Below are 20,791 nucleotides of genomic sequence, written 5' to 3' on the forward strand. Positions count from 1 at the left end.
AGCGTGAAAAAATCCACCATCACCAACGGGTTTGGAAAAGCCGGTCAGCTGCGTGACGGAGAGAACAGCGCATGGAGTGAATTTACCTCTGAGTCATAGTGACTCGGCTGGCTGCACGTAAATATGTGAGAATAACATCAGCCTTTATTTTGTCGGGACACGACTGGAAACACAAATTGACGTGGTCGTTTTAACGGTTTCTAAGGACTGAGCGGAGTTTTGCATTGAAACGCTCACAGCCTCCGTGTGAGCTGGAGACTGCGTGTCGTGTGAGCTGCGGGGCCGATGGCAGTCTGAAGGCTCCCACACGTAACAACGCATCCGCCCCTCATACACAAAACGTACAGTATTAAGTCCGATTGCTCTGCACAGACACGATTTGCTCCGTTCACCGGCGCAATGGGGACGAAGCGCTCCTCCTTGAAGCCGCCCTGGCCAGAGCTGTCGGAGTAGATAGGAACGGGATACATGGAGCGCGCGGGAGCGCAGAGGCGTCGAGCCATTCTGCAGGCTGCAGCCATGGCTTACTCGAGGCGTCCGCGGAACAACAGTGTTTGTTGTGGAAGGAAACTTCTGACCCACGCGCCGCGAGGAGGCGCGCGTATCGCGCTGAGGCGCGTATCGCGCTGAGGCGCGCGCTTTTCAGGCGCCGCTGCTTTATTTTACTAGTGTGTTTTTTAACCAGCCCTGTTACTCTCATAACGCTGCCGCGACACAAGCGGAAGGAGAGCTTTACCCGTTCACCCCTCCATGCACTGCTGATACTTGCTCATTCTTAAACACGTACAACAGAATGGCGAGCCCGGCATTGGCCCCGCCTTTAGCCCCTAAGACTCATGGGAAATGGGGAATCGCGGATGTAAATTTCCTCATCATAACTGAGGGATGTAATGTTGATTATATGGTTACTGTTTGTAATTTTATGTATGATACCTAGATTGTCAATAAGTTACAAAAAATAAATAAATAAAAACATGAATAAAAAAAACCTTAACTGAGGAACTTGTGAACAGAATAGAGTTCCATGCTGTTTGGCAGATGTAGATATGCTCAAATACATGAGCCTGAGGCAAAGCTGACTCCACCCACTGTGTGCTAATGAATCACATTTACTCTGGGAGTCAGGACGAGATTTGCAGGATGACAGTGTCGCCTAATACATGCGGCTTGTACTCCGACGCGGCTTGTGTATGTATAAAAGTAGTTAAACACGTGAAAATGGGTGGGTGCGGCTAGTAATCGGGTGCGCTTTGTAGTCCGGAATTTACGGTACTCTGATTGGACATTAGTATCTTCTGAGCTGTTTGTTGTTGTTACTGCATTGAAAAAAACAAACATCGGTTTTAATATAGCATCTGAAAATTGAACTTACAGCATGTTTTCTAAGTGGTTTAATTTTATTATAACTCTGCACAAGTTTCTGGGGCCACGATTAAGGTTTTCTGCTAATCCTTCAAAGTAGTCTTTAGTCTTGGTCTCTTCAGGTTTTCTGAACTTTTGTTTACCTGGTGGCTAATTCTTTTCAGTCCTTGTACCTTTCCATTTTCAGAACATTTAAAATGCCTTGTTCCTTCCTCTGTTTTTAATAGTAAATACGGGTTCATTTTTTGAATGTGCTTTTTTTTTTGTAAATCTGAAAGATCATCTCTGGTCATCTTTTAAAGCTATTATAAAAGTGCTTCCAGGGATCTATAAATTATGATTTATATCTTTTTTGGCCAAAATAGAAACTAGGACATAGTTTCTGCAGAGCGGTAGTGGTTCATTAGAAATATCCGTCTGAATTGTAGGTAGGACTGTTGGCATAGAGCAACACCTCCCCATTGGTGAGAGCTCTCTGTTTACATTCTCTCCCGCTGGCTTACAGCTCCTCACAAACCCAAGCTAACATTACCGATGTAACAAAAATGGCGAGCCAAAATTGGAGCCATCCAGCTGTAGGTCGGAGCCAGATGCCAGCTCGGCAAAGAAAAAAAAGATCTACATGAGTTTTTCTGCAAGTGAATGCATCAGAATGGAACAGAGCAGAGAGCTTGTGGCCCGCCCAGTGTATTTTCTGCGTGTTTTTTTTTTTATAACAAATAAGGTCTTGTCAAACAGCTGTAGGAAATTGCTGCTCATCCATACCTTGATCTCCTCAAGGCATGCAGTGAGATGGGATGGAGCTGCAGTGGAGTTTGGAGCAGTTTTTATGTAGGTCTGTGTGTCATCAGCATAACAATGGAAGGAAAAGCCATGTTTACTGATGACACGTCTAAACAGCAGCAAAACCGAGGCACTCCTTGTTGGCACCCCCCAGCAGATTCATTCCTCCTCAATATTCCAGTTCACTTTCGATAGTCAGATCGTCACTGTTTCCTCCTCAGTCACCAACCTAGGAGTACGGTTTGACCCACAGTTAAACTTTAACAACCACATAAAGGATCTATACAAGACCTCATTCCACCACCTACGAAACATCTCCAAACTCCGGCCCCTTCTATCACTTCCCGACGCAGAAACACTTGTCCTCCATGCCTTTATCTCCTCAAGGCTGGACTACTGCAACTCCCTTTTTTCTGGCATTCCCAACAAAAATATTTAAAAAAAAACTTCAGTACATCCAAAACAGCGCAGCCAGAATCCTTAAAGGAGTCAGGAAATATGAACACCTCACACCCATCCTGAAATCGCTGCACTGGCTTCCTGTTTCATCCCGGATTGAATACAAACTTCTCATCATTACCTACAAATGCATGACCGGTCAGGCACCACTATACCTCCAGGAACTCCTGATTCCCCACAAACATACTCGTACCCTTCGTTCATCAGGCAGCTTCCTTCTTCAGGTCCCCTCCACCAGGCTCCGCACGATGGGAGACAGAGCATGCTGTTCTGCTGCACCACGGCTCTGGAACTCCCTTTTCTATCAATCTCAGAACATCACAGAGCCTGGACTCTTTTTAAGCCCCTTTTAACACATTTCTATTTAAAAAATCCCATGATGCTGATAGTTTTATTTTTTGCTTTTTAAGTGCTACTTTTATAGTTTTCAGTTAGTTTTGTATTAAAATGTGCACATTCTTTCTTTTTAATTGAGTTTTATTCATTTATTGTAGCATTTTGAGGTTTAATTTAATGAAAAGTGCATTATAAATAAAATGTATTATTATTATTATTCACTGTATTCATTTGCTCCGTTTGAAAACGAAGTACAATTTATGTCCTCCATCATCAGAAAAATGCCACAAGAACATGTGAAAAAAACACCAAAAACATTGTTTTATCTGAGCGGGTCCTCAAGTCATTGAGTAGTTTATAAAAGTTTATAAAAATCACAAGAAAGTCACACGGTAGCATGTGAAGGAATGATGCTGCCTCTAAACTCAGCTGCATGTCCTGAAGCAGGTGGAGAAGACGACCAGCCATCTGGTCCTCATTGTTCTCTGGCCCCTCCTTATGCACACACACACACACACTAACACACACATTCGTGCACATTAACCAGCAGGCAAACACATGTTGGGGTCAGCCGTCTTGCATGGTAGGGGGGCCGTTCCCTGGCTTCCCATGAAATCTTCAGCATCAGCAACTCAGTGGGAAAACTCAGCATCTGGGTTGAGGTGGCGTTTCCTTTTCCTCTTTTGCCAGGTCAAAAGAGGAATAGCTCTGCAGAAACTGCAAAAATAAAGGCCTCCACACAAAAAGATTTACAGCCACAAGTTTCTTTCTCGGCAAAACGGAACTCTGTCACATGAGCGTTGATATTTATCTTCCTGAAGGCTACAGCAGTAGATTCTCCCTATGGAACTCTTGAAACACATTCCTTTGTCTGGAACAGAAGGTTTCTGCCCTAAAATCAAGCTCACAAATACATTTATTTATGTTCTCTCATCACCTCCTATTGCTCTTTTGTGCATTCAATTGACTGGTGTTTGTACATTTTTTTTAATTAAATCTTTTATTTCAACAGCATTAGAGCCATCAGGTCCCTCCTTTTATTTTATTTTCTACTGGAGTAGAAGGCCTCAAAACCAGCCTCTCTTGGTTTTGGCATGAAATGACACAAACCATAAGCAATTATACTGCTTTCACACTGCTGAGAGACAGACTGTATTGCACCATGTAATGTTCTATAATGTGAATTTTGTGTGATAAACAGAAACGTGATGTTCAGCGTCCCTAACCCAGCTCCTGTCCCACAGCTGCTTCTCTGGTCTGCATATTTGCACCAGAAGCAACTCCTTGTGGGGCTCAGTGAAGCTACACTTATTTCCTTTAATTATGAGCAGAAATGAGAAGATCTGAGAGAGCACACATGTGGCTCTGTGTGGTTTATGGTGGTAAGCTTCTTCTCTGGGGATCAAACTACAGAACATCTGCATCAAAGCAACTGTGAGGCTTTTTTCACTTTTGGCAAATATATTCTTCAAAAGCTGACTTTCTTTTAGCAGTATAGGAAAGATTCCAATTTATATGGTCAGATCTTGACATTTTTCTTGCATTTAAGTCATGTTTTTGGGGGCTTCTGCTACTTTATTCACCTATCAGTCCTACTTTGTTTGAAATTCTTCTAATGACACGCCTTGTTTTCGTTGCATCTGTTTTAACATGTAGCAAAAGACACCAGATACACTTGGAAGTTTCCCGTTCGGTTGGTTTCGGCTTCCCTTGCAGAGATACGAGATTATTGGTTTTGGTTGTAAATGCAGGTATGCATAGGTCTCTGCAGCAGCTACTGTTGTAAATGGGCTGCTTAACGTCTGGAGAACACAACCTGGACATGAACATGAGGGATGTCTCTAAAGTCTTTTGGAGAAGGCTGAAGGAGGTGCAGCGTCTCACGGCCATGTTGGCAAAAAGAAGAGCCTTCTTGATACGTCAGAATATGCAGAAAGACGAGCAATTTCTTTTAAGGCAGATGGATGCAGGACAACTTGAATATGGTGTAATGTGGACCCTCCATGTTAACCTCATTTTTGGTTGTGCTTTGTCAAAATGACATAACTGTGGTGAGTGAGTTGTTATTTATTCATCTGTCATACCTTTTTTCTTTCAGGTACGATACGTCCAGTGCGGAGGAGTTTTTATGATCCCGCCTCGGCACCAGGTCAGGGCTGGCAGTGGGAGTGGGAAAACGATGCAGGAAGCTGGACTCCATACGACATGGAAGTGGCCATTGCCATTGAGAACGGCCACAACCGGCAGCAGAACTGCCTTGACCTGACACCGCTTGGTTTCTGCTACCTCATCGATTACCAGAACATGACACAGGTGAGTTTGCTATCCAGGTGTGCTTTGTGATACAGAGTTTCAAAAGACAAAAATTCTAACTGAAAAGCTGACAATGGAGAAAATGGAGAAAAAATTGAACCTCAGATTTATTTTAGACTAAATTCAATTTTCAATTTTCCTTTAAAAAAAAAATCTGAGACTTTTTGACCCCTTAAATCCAGATTGTTAGTTTGCTGTGATCTCTCTGGTTGTATTTTATGGCACCACCAGAACAGTTTGGTTATGCTATGAACACAAAACAGGACAAGAGCCGTAAACCTATAAACAGGGAATATGAGATTCATTCAGATCAGGAAAAAAATAGCTTCCAAACATGAGGACAAATGGATCCACCTGCTCTATCGCCAAAGGAGCTGCTTGAAGATTGTGCCTGTAAGACAATTTAGGATGCACTCAAAAGAAAGCGCAGATCTACTCCAAAACCCACGGCCCCCTAGATTCAATGTGACAACCAAATGTTGCAACAAAAGAATACAAATAAATCCTAGGCCTTCTTGATGCAGACAAGCCATGACTCGCAAGCACGACTGGCAGCCAGCAGGAGTAATCACCAAAAGCCACTCTGTTCTGCACAAGTATGCATTATAAAAGCTGTTTTTAAGTGGATATGGAGGGACCAGTAATCAGACCCCTCCTGTCATGCTATCAGGAAAGCAATAACAACTACTATGGTATCTCACGTGCCATACCAAACTGAAATAGTAAAATCAGTGTTAAATCTTTAAGCGCCCTCATAAACTTCAGGTTCAATATAATTCAAAAAAATCAATAAATCTCCCAGCTGTACATCCAGCTTCAGTGATGTGCCGGATTAAAAATAATATAAAAGTAAACATAACTAAAAAACGTATCAACAAAACAAATGGAAACATACTTTGTAAAAAAAGAAAAGTGGCCCAAAACCTTGAGAAATGGGATGAAAAATCGCTCCTTTAAGTTGGCCGTATTTGATACCTACTTTTATTATTTCCAAATGTACCATTTCCTTCTGTCAGCACTTTATTGGAGTTTATCTCAGAAGAGGTGGTTTTATTCTAAATCTTACATTTTAAATCAAGTTTAAACTTGTAAAGTGTATAAGAAACAATCTTATTTGTGTTCAGATGAAGGTTTGAAATCAGCCAAACTCTTATTTTTTGGGTTGTATGATATTCTTTTCAGGTGAACAGACAAAGTCAGCGATATCGTCGTATTCAGAGGCGAGCAGACGTGCCCTACCCGTTGGTGTCTGGTCCGCTCCCCCTGCCTAAAGGAGTTGGTGCTGGAGTGGGAGGGGGTCTAACGGGAGCTTTACTAGGTGTTGGGGTGTCAGGAGCCAGCATGTCAGCTGGAAGTTCCATCACCTCCAATGGGGGCTTAACGGCGGCTGGCCTGACCCAGCCCTGCTCCTGCCAGCAGTGCATGCTGGTACTGAGTGTGAAGGCCAACACTGGGGGGGCAGGAGGAGCAGCGGCAATACAGACTTTGGGCAGACGCTCGCTGACAATACAGCGGGCCAAGAACTTTGCACCAGTGGCCATAAGACCCCTCAGCCCATCTAAGTCGGCCACCCTGGGTCGGGGGCAGCAGCAGAACTCCAACTTTAACTCCAACTACTACCAGACGCTGCCGCATGGCCTCGCCATCACCAAAAACACAGCCTCGCCCCGGCAGAACGCCCAACTTTTCGCCCAGTCGCTGGCTGCCCTCACTGCCAGCGCCTCCTCAATGGGCATCTCCGTGTCTTCCAGCAGGCCTCCCCCGCCATCACTGCCACCCCCTCAGCCTCCCTCCTCCAACCCCAGTCAGAACCCCCCGTCCATTCCGCCCAAGCTCTCCTCGTCTTCTGCAACCAACGAGTCGGTGCCAACAGCCACTTTGATCACCCCTGCCAGCGGCGTGACCACGCCTCCCTCGCCTGTGCCATCTCCTTCGCCAGTGGTGATGAAGCCACAGCGCACCATGTCGTCAGCGGCAACAGTGTGCCACGCTCCGCTGCCACAAAGATCCAGCCTGGCGGGGCTGAGCAGGCCAGCACTGCAGAGAATCGCCATGGCTCAGTCCAGGGCGCTCATAGCATCCGGGTGAGTGGAGCAAACACTGTTCCTGCTGTTTCTTTCCACGCCGTTACAAATGCTCAGTGAGTTTGTTCAGACGTGCCGAAACATGCAAGGTCAATCATGCGTGCTTTCCTGCAAAGTGTGACAACTGAACAGCCCCCTCCTGTCGCCCTGTGGGACAGTTGCAATGAATAATATCACACTCAGAGGTTCATTTCATCATTTCAGACGTGTGAAACTTCAGATTAACATCAGTTACAGGCTGGTTTCCGGCTGGTTTAATTTCAAGTTTATTTTGGGTCCTAATAGCAGAACGTTGGAGAAATTGCAGCTGGAAATATTGAGGTCACTCACAATTCAAAGTGTTACACTGACAAACAGTCGGTTATGCTGGGTTTGTTGATGTTTCTCAAGCCTCAACTGGGCTTTTGGGGCTGTGGGTGGTTTGCAATGGAAGACATTGTTTGAGCTGCACCTAAAGCTTAATTTAATGCTGTAATTAGCAATTAGCAAGTTTAACAACAAGTTTCTTGCAGTTCCTCTTTTGCCGATGTGCGCAATGTCTGTCGAAGGTTTCAGCTGACGGGTCTTTTCTTGAATTCAGTTTTTAGCTGTTCAAAACTTTTGGTTGGTTGATAATTATGCAGTTTATGTGGACTTTACGTAGTTTTATACACAATTATTACGTAAATCGTACACAATTGTGCTTGATTTGTGATATATATATACATACACGCAAATTATGGCTTTCCAAGACCTTTCCGCAACCATGTACCACTGATGTATAACTTCTTTCTGCGTATATAGCGCACATACTGTTAAAATTATGTAATTGGCGCATGAACTTTTGGCCAGATTTGGCTTTTACGTTGATTTACGCGTTCTTTGCACGGTTTATTCGTACTTCTTCCATGGTTTTAACGTGGTTCATTTGTGAGACATCTGTGAAAATTTCATGTGAAAGACCACAACTTTTCTCACTTTTTCCACCTATGACCAATTATCCGTGCAATATGTGGAAAAAATGTACGTAGTGGCTACTATACCATTTACGCAGGGAACATACTGTAATTCCAGTGGATTTTGAAGCTTGTTGGCCCAAAGCCGCTTTACTCCCCATCAGAACCCGTTGGAATGATGTCATTTGCGTGAACGATTGAAGAGTTGCATTAGGTGACTATTTAAAATGGGGGGGAAAAAGAACGTTCCCATTGGTGTTTTAATTGTTTATGAAGTTTTTAACCAAAATCCCACAATCTTAGTATCTTAAAAAGCCAAACTTCATGTTTATCTGATTTGACTTATGTTTGCTGATTTATTGGTGATAGTTTGACTATGACTTTAATGCAATGCCTGAGCATCTTGTCTGCAGATAAAGTTGATCAAAAAGATTTTTAAGAAGGTCCGCGATAGAGTAATAAGGCAGAATTGTGTCTTACTTCGTCTTAGTGAGTGGCTTAAAAACAAAGCTGCTTTGTGGTACAGTACAGATTTTCAACAAGCCTACCAATATGTATAACCCTGGAAGAACATGCCTCAAAGTCCTTAGTGAATTTCTGTTTTGGAACAAATTTTGGAATCACATTTAATAAAATTGTCTTTTAAGAAATAAAAGGGAAAATATTATTCTAAATTAAAGATAGCATCCTACTTCCTACCTAAAATGACAGCAGCAGAAATTCTTTGGGAAATTAGGCCCATGTGGTTTTAATACACAAAGAATAAACAAGCAGACAATGTTTTATTAGGAACTCATTTGCTTGATTTCCTGTAAAACGTGTCTCTTCGCTGCTCAGGTTTTTATTTCTCCTACAAGAATTGTCAACTTTTGGTCAACTCTAAAATATATTCTTCAAGAAAATAAAAGAATCTGTGATGGTCTGAGAGGTTGTTTGGTTCTCTCTTTATTCCTGTGAGTGCAATTCTAGATCTGTTTGGAACTTTTCATCTCATTTAACCCATGACAATTCCAGCAAATTTAAGTGCTTTGGTTTGAATCTTGTGCTAAAGCTTGACCAATAAAAATGAAAAGTCAAAGACAAAGGTTGCAGACGCCTCAAAGCTCCTAAAGAATCAGAAAAAAATGTAGAAACCGTAAGGCAGGACTCAAATGGTTTGTAAAAGCGATCCCTGCTAGCTCTGCAGAGAAAGTGGGTGTTTGTGTTAGCCTGGGGGCGGAGCTGACTCTTCCTGAAAGGGGCTGTTCCTTACTTTGTGATGTCACAATGTGAGGACAGCCTCGTGGATTGGGAGGGGTTGGTGCTCAGAGCGCAGGGTGTTTGAGGAACACTGAGAAATGCGTAAATGGATCAAAATACCGTTCTTTGTGAGGAATTAACATAATAACATACTTAAAAGCTCAAAAACTTTTTTTTAGCTTTGAGGGTGTTTTTTTTAGAATGATGTAGGCCCTTTAATCTCTCAATGTAATACCACAATATGAATTAAAACGCAAAAAATATTTTATTCTACAAGAACTGTACTGGAAATATTGACTTATGCATTTAGCTTAAAATACACACTTTTCATGCTTTCACAAGCCATTTTTTCCAGTTATTGGTGGATGGTAAACCAATAAAGGTCTTTTGTCCCAATCAGAATATGATCCTTGAGTTATTTTTTTGGACAATTCTATCCCAACTCTGATCAGCAAACAGCTGACAAATGTGGGTCTGTGAAATATTTTTATATTGCAGTGTAGTTGGTACTTTTGGTCAAAAATAACATGCTGATAAAGAACATTTATTTGAATGTAGGGTAAAGTGCAGCAAAGTTGCTCTCAGTGTGATAGTCATCAGCTTCCTGCCACAGTTTCATAAAATATCTGAAGTACTGCAGAAAAGCTGATGGCTTCCTTTTTCAAAAGAGTCAAGTAATTTCTGGAAAGCTGGCGGTTGTGACAGATTTATTTTTCTAACAACAGAGAGTGTCCTCTTTCAAGCTCTTCATGCATGCAGACCATTCCAACTCCAGTTTCCAACGAAAATCCGAGTTTGCTCGTTTTGAGGTACAGAATTTTCTGAAGGCCCATGCCTCCCCCTCCACCTCCCTGGCTCTTCTCCCCTCTCCCGTTTTGACGCGTCTCGGCAGTCGGGGCCCCTCGGAGCCCCATTGTTGGTCTCCACAGTAACCTTTGTTGGCTCCCTGAAGCCTGGACGACATTAGCAGCACAATGCTGAACTACTTTTTCACTCCCTCGTCCCCCTTCTTTTCCCCTTAAAATCATTTCTGTCATCTTTTTCTCATATTAATGTCTTCTGCAGAGATTTTTCTTGATGTTTTCATCCAATTCCTTCTTGTTTCTAAGTCTCCCTCAGCAAATCTATAGTGTTTTTACCACTTTGGTGTTGAACACTAAAAACTGTAATTCTGTTCCAGTTAACGTCCTCGCTCACCACCACCCCCAATCCTGTTCTCTTAAGGAGGGGGCAGGGCTTAATATATATTTATTTATGTATGGTCGTTTTGAGGAAACGACCTCCAGCTCAGACAGCATTCGAGACGAGAGCTGCGGGACGGGCTGGGGGGGCTGGTGAAAGACAAAGAGACAAGTCAGCAAACTGTCAAAGATTGATCACACCGTGGTGCAAGAAACCAGGCCAACACACACACACACACACACACACCAGCTGTGAAGGCATCCCACAAACACTCACTGCCCTCTTCCCCTCACAGTAGAAGTAAATATTGGCAAACCGAACGGGACGTGCAGGGAAGAATGTGTACTCTTCCTCCGTTCAGTGAGGGGATTATAGGAAAGAGACAAAGGCAGTGAAAGAAGGTGAGGGGGGGGGGGGGTCACACACAGCAATCTGAGGAAAAGTAAATGAAGCTGGGGGGCGAAAAGAGGCCTGACTTCACGAGAAACAGAGGAAAATAACTCCAGTTGTGTTTGGCAACAGGTTGCAGTTAGAGTCAGGCCTATAGGGGGGGCTCCAGCCACCAGCAGAGGCATAGCGGGTTTACGGAAACACTCCCACAAACCTCAAACAAAACTGAAGTCATATAATATGAGACAGATGACAAAATGACAGAAGAATTGAAAGAAAAGAGCAGGCTCCGGCTTTGGCAGCATCCTCCACAGTTTCCACAGCAGCTGTTTTCACTGAGGCTCTGCTTTGGCTTCAATCATAAAACAGATGTTTTCATGCTTTATGCTGATTATCTGATGGCTTCTCGTTTGGTCCACACTTTAGGTTTCTCGTGAGAAAAAAAAGATAGTTCAAGGCCATATTTCCTCTGCCGTATGGGTTAGTAAACTTCAACCGTCTCTGTATCCCAATATAGGAGGGGAAATGAGCAATTTGCATCTTTTGAAGGTTTTCAAAGAATCGTGATGGAAAACCATTTAAATTGACACTCTGACATGATTTCTAGAAATGTCACGACTTTTTGTTGTAACACTTATTGGTGGCAGAGTAGCAAGTTTGTGGTTGATTTTCTCATCACGTCTGAAAAAACTATTTGACATTTGACAGAGCTATATGCTCCATGCACCACTGCCACCACCATGTAATGCCATTACATGGTCAGACAGTCAGTCACACCCGTAACGTCTGACTGACTGTCATGGCTGCTGCCACGCTCAACCGTTCAGTACACAGTCCAGGTTTCGAAGTTAACAGCAATATGCTTCTGAAAGCGAATAAAAAAATCGCTAACCTGTTAGAAGACATCCGCCGACTCTCCGAGGAATTGCGACAGAAGGATTCCTTGTTGCAGAACTACATGGATCTAGCGGGTAGTCAATCACAGCGGCTAGCCACGCTAAACCAAACCCTCCAGGACACACTGCCTTGGAATCCCGAGAAACCGGCGTCCTGCTCAACACCAAATGCGGGGTCAACATGGTCGGAGGTCGTCGTACGTGGCTATCAAAAAGGTCCAAGCCGTTCCCTCTCGACTCAAGCTCCTGGATTAAACCTTGTCAATCGTTTTGCTGCGCTGGCGGATGACAACCAGGCTGGGGAATCCCCACAGCGTCCTCCCCTGAATCCGAAGTTGTCAGCTGTGACGCATGAGGCCGAGCCCTCGGCAACCCCACAAAACATGGATCCGAATTCCTCGGCGTCTGTGATCCCCCGTCGGCCAGGAGTGGAGAGGCAAATCAAGATGGATACGGAAATCAACATCTCCAGAAAGTCTCCCGTAATTTCCCATCGCAGCTCCACCTCTTCTTCACGGCGGAGGATCCTCATGAAAAACGCCGTACTACGCCGTCGCCCCGGGGGGCTTCCATCCCTGGATTCACAGAGGAGCATCTCCCCGACGGAGCAGAAACACAAGAAGGAAGCATCTCCTGTCCAGCCAGGTGGTGTGGACTCAGCAAACTCTGAGCCCCACATGCCTCCACCTCGCCCCCTATTTGCTCCCACTACCCTGATAGTGGGTGACAGCATCATAAGACATGTCCGATTTTTCAACGCTGTCACTCGCTGTTTTCCTGGATCTACAGTTCGGGACATTTTGGAAAGACTACCGGGGATACTAAAATCACTTCCAACAACTGTTTTTCGTTTGATAGTGCATGTGGGCTGTAATGACACCTCCCGCCGGGAATCTGAAAAAACCAAAGCGGATTTCATGGACCTGATTAATTTTTTGAAAAACTGTGGAAAGACAGTTCTCATCAGCGGTCCTCTGCCAGGATTATCCCGGAGCACGGAACGCTTCAGCCGTTTACTAGGTATGAACACCTGGCTACAAGCTGCTTGCCTGACACAAAAGTGCTGTTTTATTGACAATTTTAATCTTTTCTGGAACCGCACTTCTTTTTATTGTCTGGATGGAACTCACCCAAACAGGATGGGTAGTTCGATTTTATCAGCAAATATCAGATATGCCGTTCAGACAATACCACGTGACTGACTGTTCTCACAACAAAGCGCTCCCCCAGCTTCTTCTCCTGCTACTAAGGAGCCGCACGGCTGTCTCACCAGCTCCCCCTGTTGCCCAATTACCTCACAGAATCCCAACTGTTGCGCATTTATTTCCCAAAGAAAATCCCCTTTGTTAGTATACAATTGTTCAGCACAATCTAAACCCATTTGTAATATAACTGTCTTATATAATAAGAGGATTCATCCACTCAATTCATCTTACAACCAGCTAAAGAACCATTATCCTCTTAAATATAGGAGGTCTAGAAATCCTCATAACATGATCACTATAAATCCTTCGTCAAACCCTGCGTCATATCTGACAAACTTTGGACTTCTGAACATTAGATCCCTGGCTAACAAATCGTTTACTTGCCAGGACTTCATTACTAGCAATAAATTAGATTTTCTAATGCTAACAGAATCCTGGCTTAGGGATGGAGACTGTGTTCCCCTAATAGAATCCTCCCCGCCCAATTTCTCCTTCTTTACCAAACCCAGACCCTCAGGGAGGGGTGGGGGACTTGCCATTCTATACAACAATAATTTTAACTGCACTTCAGCCACTTTTGGTGATTTTAAATCTTTTGAGTCTTTATATTTTTATATAACTGGTTTGAGTAAAGTTTTATGTATTCTTATTTATAGGCCCCCCAAATCAACCTCTGGTTTTATTGAGGAGTTTGCTGAACTTCTCTCCCTGGTAATGCCAACACATGATAAAGTTATTATTGCTGGAGATTTTAACATCCATGTGTGCTGCCCAGATAATCTACTAGCAAGGGAATTTTTAAACATCATTGATTCTTTTAACCTGGATCGAGCTATCACTGGATCAACCCATATCAAAGGTCATACACTAGACATTATTTTAACATGTGGGATCTCAGTCCCCAATGTGTCATGTATGGATTTTATCATGTCTGACCATAAGTGCATTTTATTTTCTCCAGAACTAAATGGTAATCCTCCTGAGTCTAAGGCTAATTTCATGTACTCACGTGTCTTCAACTCATCTACTGCAGCAAATTTTGGAAATATTTTCTCGGCCCCTTTGGTTTTAAATTCTGATGCAAACAGTATTTTATCAAATTTTAACTCAGCAACTGCACGCATCCTGGACCAAATTGCCCCTTTCAGGTTGAGAAAAGTCCAAAATAAAAATATGCCTTGGATGACTGACAGTATTCGCAACTCGAAAAGAATTTGTCGCAGAGCTGAGCGCAAGTGGAAAGCTTCTAAATCATCTGTGGACTTAGAAACCCTGAAAAACCACATGAATAATTTTAACCGTCAAATGAAAAAGGCAAGATCAGACTACTTCTCACAATTAATTAATACCAATAGAAATAATCCCAGGGTACTTTTTAAGGTCATTAATCAGCTAAGTGAAGCCCCCACATACTAGCAATTTACCGACTTCCCCAGTAATCTGTGAGCAATTTGCAAATCATTTTATTAACAAAATTTCTAACATTAGGTCTCAGATATCCATTACCAAATCTTTGTCACCTCCTTTTCTGCCAACTCCACCTGCAAGACCCACAGTGATCTTTGAAGACTTTCAGGCAATCTCCCCCAACACTCTTTCTGAGATTGTTTATAAAATGAAACCATGCCATTGCTCTCTGGACATTATGCCAGTTAGATTTTTTAAAGAAATATATGGATCTGTTAGCTCCCACATACTGTTCTTAATGAACACATCTCTTTCAACTGGCACAGTCCCAGATGATTTTAAGGCTGCTATGATTCAGCCACTATTGAAAAAACCCTCCCTGGACCCAAGTTGCTTTGAGCATTACAGACCAATTTCAAAACTACCTTTTTTGGCTAAGATCCTGGAAAAGCTAGTAGCTGAGCAGGTAATTTCCTTTTTAAATAAAAATAAATTATTTGAGACCCTTCAATCTGGGTTTAAGGCCAACCACAGCACAGAGACTGCCTTGCTGAGAGTAATGAATGACCTTTTAATGGCTGCAGACTCAGGAAAAATATCGATTTTAGTTCTTTTAGATCTCAGTGCAGCATTCGATACAGTGGACCACTCCATTTTATTACAACGTTTAAAATCTTGGGTTGGGTTTTCTGGCACAGTTTTTAACTGGTTTTATTCTTATTTATCGGACAGGTTTTTTAATGTTTTCATCGGCAATTCTTGCTCATCCAAGGTGAAAATGACATGTGGCGTTCCCCAGGGTTCGGTACTGGGACCTCTGCTATTTTCAATTTACATGTTACCACTGGGGGAGATAATACGCCAACATAACCTTAATTTTCATTTTTATGCCGATGATACGCAACTGTACTTATCTTTTAAACCTGGTGACCTTGGTCTTTTAAATAATCTCAATAGCTGCATTGCTGATATTAAAACCTGGATGGCCCAAAATTTTCTGCAGTTGAACATGGACAAAACTGATGTGATTATTTTTGGTTCAGTTGAGGCCCGACATGGTGTGGCTTCGAAATTGGAGTCTCTATCGAACAATGTCTCTTCAAGCTGCAGAAATCTGGGGGTGATTTTTGATACTGATCTTAATCTGGAGACACATGTTAAATCAGTGGTCAAATCTTGTTTCTGGCAACTACATAGGTTATACAGGATAACCCCCTTCCTATCAAAAAAAAGTCTTGAGATGGTGATTCATGCTTTCATTTTTTCCCGCTTGGACTATTGTAACGCACTCTACACATGCCTTTCACAGCAGAGTGTGTATCAACTCCAGTTAGTCCAAAATGCTGCCGCCAGACTCATAACTGGAACCAGAATGAGAGACCACATCACTCCAGTTTTAGCGTCTTTGCACTGGCTCCCAGTCCGTTTTAGAATAGATTTTAAGATTTTATTGATTGCTTTTAAAGCACTCTGTGGTCTGGCCCCTAAATATATAGCCGATCTCCTCACTCCTTATGTACCTGGTCGCAATCTTAGATCTTTGGCAAAAGGCCTTTTAACAATCCCACAATCTAGATTGAAGACCAGGGGAGATAGGGCCTTTGCTGTAAGAGCCCCAACACTCTGGAACAGTCTCCCTGAAGAGATCAGGCTCGCTGGGTCCCTACCAGTATTTAAATCCCTTTTAAAAACTTACCTCTTCAGGTGTGCTTTTAATGATTTTATTGGTTCTTAAATCTAAACATTGTATTTTATTGATTTTATTGATTTTATCGATTTCATTGTTTTCTTGATTTTATTGATTTTACTGATTTATCTATTTTATTGATTCTAACCACTATCACCATCTCATATGTGTGCTGGTTTTATTTCTCCATACTGGAAACTGTTTTTAACACTGATTTTGTCTCATATTAACTGTACAGCACTTTGTAATCTGGATTTCGAAAAGTGCTATATAAATAAAGTTTATTATTATTATTATTATTATTTATCAATTTTACCAAAAAAAAAAACACACTGACCATTTATTTGAAAACTTATGAAGTTTTTTTACACTTTAAAGTATCTTTGTTGCTCATATCCTTAAACTATTGGGCAACACCCACTCTGCCTTCAAAGGTCAGGTAGAGGCTTTATCACATTATAGCTGACCACGCCTTGTTTGTTTAATCAAACCACCCATACGTTTTTGTTCTAGGAGAAAGCCACGCCCACTGTCTTTGTTGCACCATAAAAACATGTGCATGGGAGAGTACAAAATTTGCACCAAAATGCTTGACAAATTACTTTCTTTTTTTTCATAAAGCCCTGAGATGTGGGCAGTGGATATGGCAAATGGGATTGGTGGGTGTTTAGAGGGGAGATACATTTTTTGAGAGTTTTTGTGTCAAAGTACCAGTAGCAGCAATAAGTTATCAACCAAATGACTAAAAATGCTTCGTTTTATTTGTCATTCTTTATTTCCTTATTCTACCTTTAGCATCTATTTACTGCTGTTGCGACCGCTTATGGCCTTCAAAGGTTCGGACGGTTTAAGGACACCGAAGATCTAATGTGCAGTGGGAAAATGAATAAATCACAAAAGAGTCTGCACGAAAGTTCCAACCTTTGCAAAGGGGAGAGATGCATCTGACACCACCAGGCAAAAGCTCTGCTGCCCTCTGCTCTGTTCTCCCAAAGCAGACAGCTTTTTAAATTATCCAACTGAGCAACATGCAAACATGCAAAATACGTCATTAGATAGAGTCTGTATCTGTTCGTGCAAGCAAGCGGATATTTCCACACCAGTCAAGGACGATCACGTCCACAAGTCTAGTCCGCGATCCACAGGTGTCTCTGTTCCATAAACAGCTCAGCACAGACAAGAAAACATAGTGGGAAGCACAGACAGCCCTGCCGCTGACCCCAGCACGTCTCATCTGGTGATGCACGCAGGTTTTTCACTGTTCACTTTGCAGCAAGCAAGCACAGTTCACAATACGATGTTCATGCATATATATGGAATCAAGTAAATTCATAATAAAAGACCGTTAAAGCATAATGGAATGAATCCCTTATCACCTCCACAATATGACTGGTAATACTTTGATGACAGTTGTTGCAGATAGCATTAAACCATATTTTCCCATATTTTTATTATCATTGATTTTGTAAATTAATCCTCAGAACTCTCGTGACAGGATCTAAGCTAGAGCTAAATTTGGACCAAATTTATGAAAGAACTTCAAGCCACTTGAACATTGTCCTAAAGTGAAACAAGACCACAGAGAAACCGTTTGTAAGGACACCAAGGTCACAAAATACAGTAGAAATTCTTTAACACCCCTTATCAACTGAGTATAGTAGTCTAGGCTGGGTACCTTTCTACCATTTGGTTAAAACGGGTTGGCTAGTTTTTTAAAAACACAATTGTCGGCCGAATTCCTTGGATCATATCGTAATGTATCAAGTGCTGCACCGGAGAGCCAATGAATGGACTTATACCTCAACCAAAGTACCTAATACCCGCTTAGATAATGAACTCTAAAGAATGACGGTCTAAAGTGAAATATTGGGCCATCTGTCATTGTTTTGTTACATAAAGAGGCTTGTAGTACTGCAGGGTATCTGGAACAAAATAAACGATTCAATTTTCCGCGCGTTTCTATGATCTGCACATTAATGGGGCACCTGGACAGTGTGTTAAGAGGAGCTTCATGAAGCTTATCCCAGATCAGACGTGACTCACCACTCCTATCTTTACCATACTCTGTAAAGCCCTCCATGCTGACAGCAAGTTTGTTTGTGTGCCAGATTGCTGCTGTCGTCATTCATTGACTTGATCCCAATCTATTAAAGGTGTTTCCCAATCGTCATCGGCGGGCTGGCCGCTCCTGTGCTTCCATACGACAGCAGAGCACTCCAATTACAGAGAGAACAATCTGTGAAAAGCCGTTAAAAAGCAGCTGGATTCAAACTGGAAAAACCTGCTCTAATACTTTTCACTTGACTGTTGGTCGTCCAAAGTTGAACGTAATAATGCAGAGTAAAAAGGCTGTCACTGCTTTTCTTACAATGTCTGCTGTTTGTGATGACTGGAAAAACAATGCTGGCCTCTATTAAGAGAATGGCCAGAAAATGGGGCCAGATAACTGCACATTATTGGTGGAATGTGAGCGGGGGACGCTGCGTTAATATCAAATGGTTTGCTGTTTAAATAAAAACTTTGGATTCATGGTGGGGTGTAGAACTAGGTTTCTGTTTAAAAGCAAAGCCAAATATTTTAAATTTCAGAAAAAATGAGGCGACCTTTAGAAAATATTTAATAAAGGCGTTGTCACCAGGGGCCACATTTACACCATAAGATGCATGAGAATGTTTAAAAACAGCTGAGAAATAATTTTCTAGCAAGTTGTGTATTTATCAGAAATAAAACGACCTCAACCTTATTTTTGAACATAATTAGTCAAATTTGTATAAATCAAGAAAGAAATCTAGTTATTAGTTTTTAGACACAATTAGCGATGTTAAAGTGTTAAAGTTTGAAAACAAATTCATCCTGGAGCCTGGTCAGGTTACCAAGTGATTTTTGTAAACTTCTTCCCCCTTTATGGTTTGATTTTATTATTTTTTTTTAATCAAAAACAAATGTACTGTGATGAGTATTTTCTCTGTCTATTTTCCTATTTTGACCTGTAGATCACATGACCACTGGGTTTGTTTATCTCTTACGTTTATGGTCACAGCACTGGTCCATTTTTTTTTCCACCACTCATAGTTGGCAGCATTGAAAGGAAAGTAATGAGATGATCTGAGCATGTTGTCTGAATACCACCGAGGACAAACGAGGTTTGTCTAACACCACTGAATAGCTGTTTTGTGATTTTTATCTCAGTGAGCCACGGCTCACACATTGTGTCATGAGATATCTGATGATTTTGTCCCAGTTGACTGAGAAAAGATCAGATTTTACCAGTAGAAGTGTGTTCAGATGCAGGCCTGGCTGGCAGGTAACTGGACTTTCCAGGAATTTGTTCATGACTTTACCGATATTCTATGCAAAACTGGTCATCTTCACTAACTCCATAATGGCTGTTTCCCTCTTGGGTAATAGTCTGTCATGCTTTGTTTTACCAACAGTGTTCCTATACAAACAAGCAGTTGGATTGAATTCATTTACACCTTACAACTGTGATTGTCTCCACACAAGTGTATCTTTTAATCCAGGCCAATGTTAAAGGTATTTACAACTGTCACAATCAATCCGTCTGAGTCCAGATAGTTTTAATTAGGAGAATTGAGATAAGTGAGATTGCATTGATGAGTTTTCGGTTGCATTCCTCAAATGGAATTGGGTTTAGCGATCAACACCTACCCACGAATAGATGAATAATACAACAGAGCAAACAGGTTTTTAGCTTTTACATCATTGGTGAATACTTGTGGTCACATGAAAAGTCTAGAGGTAGCACTTTTGTACCGACCTATAACACGAAACATTTTTAAAAACTCCTAAACATAACTGGTTTTGTGTGAGAAACAGGTGTAGAGCTGAAATAGATGACCAAGTCCATTTTGGGCCCTGTTTGTGTTCTGTTAGCTCTTTTTTTTCTTAACTGATTTATTTGCGCCACCTTTTATGTGTCTTACGTTTATTTTAATCTCAAAACAGAATTTTTAAAAAATCTTGGTAGTTGCAGTAGCTTTTAAAGACCATGTCGGCCTTTAAATAAGATATTTCTTGGTTTTTTGTTTGACTGCTCAGAATGATTAAAAAAAATGTGAATCAATTGACAAAAGTTGCTTCACAGCTGCACTAATAGTCTTAATAGAAGTGTTTTTTTAGTATTTTTCTGCTGTAGAGGCTAGTTTTGTCTTCGACGGCAGGTTTAACAGGAATAACTTTAAATTAACTCAAAAAGGGGATATTTCATCAAGATTTTTCATCAAGCATAAAGATGTATTTTGTTTCTCCCTGAAACTCCCCTAAAACCATAATACTTCAGTGTCGAGAGAGAACAAGAAACTATCGTGAGCCGTCAGCTCCCCCTGTTGGTCAGATCATGCACTGCTCTGGTTAGGTTCGTCGTGAAAAGGCTGTCTGTCTGTGGTAGATTTGCAAGGCGGAGCAGCTCAGTTGGTTTGTTTTAACATTGATTTGGGTTAAAGGTCAGCCAGGAAAGGGCTTCCTGATCTCTTCAGTGTTTGCGTTTGCTCGC

The 20,791-nt window shown here is 41.9% G+C and overlaps 1 protein-coding gene across 2 annotated transcripts in view; it reads left to right on the top strand.

The window, feature by feature from the left end:
* LOC101163297 (E3 ubiquitin-protein ligase DTX4) overlaps positions 1-20,791 on the top strand; it is a 40,287-nt gene that overhangs the window by 13,832 nt on the left and 5,664 nt on the right. For both annotated transcript variants that reach the window (XM_011488166.4, XM_011488109.4), the window contains exons 3-4: positions 5,039-5,253; positions 6,436-7,337. In XM_011488166.4, the coding sequence (XP_011486468.1) occupies positions 5,039-5,253; positions 6,436-7,337 (1,117 nt within the window). The remainder of the gene's footprint in view (positions 1-5,038; positions 5,254-6,435; positions 7,338-20,791) is intronic.

The sequence above is a fragment of the Oryzias latipes genome, chromosome 1, assembly GCF_053564925.1.
Source record: "Oryzias latipes strain Hd-rR chromosome 1, Olatipes_Hd-rR_3.1".
Taxonomy (NCBI): domain Eukaryota; kingdom Metazoa; phylum Chordata; class Actinopteri; order Beloniformes; family Adrianichthyidae; genus Oryzias; species Oryzias latipes.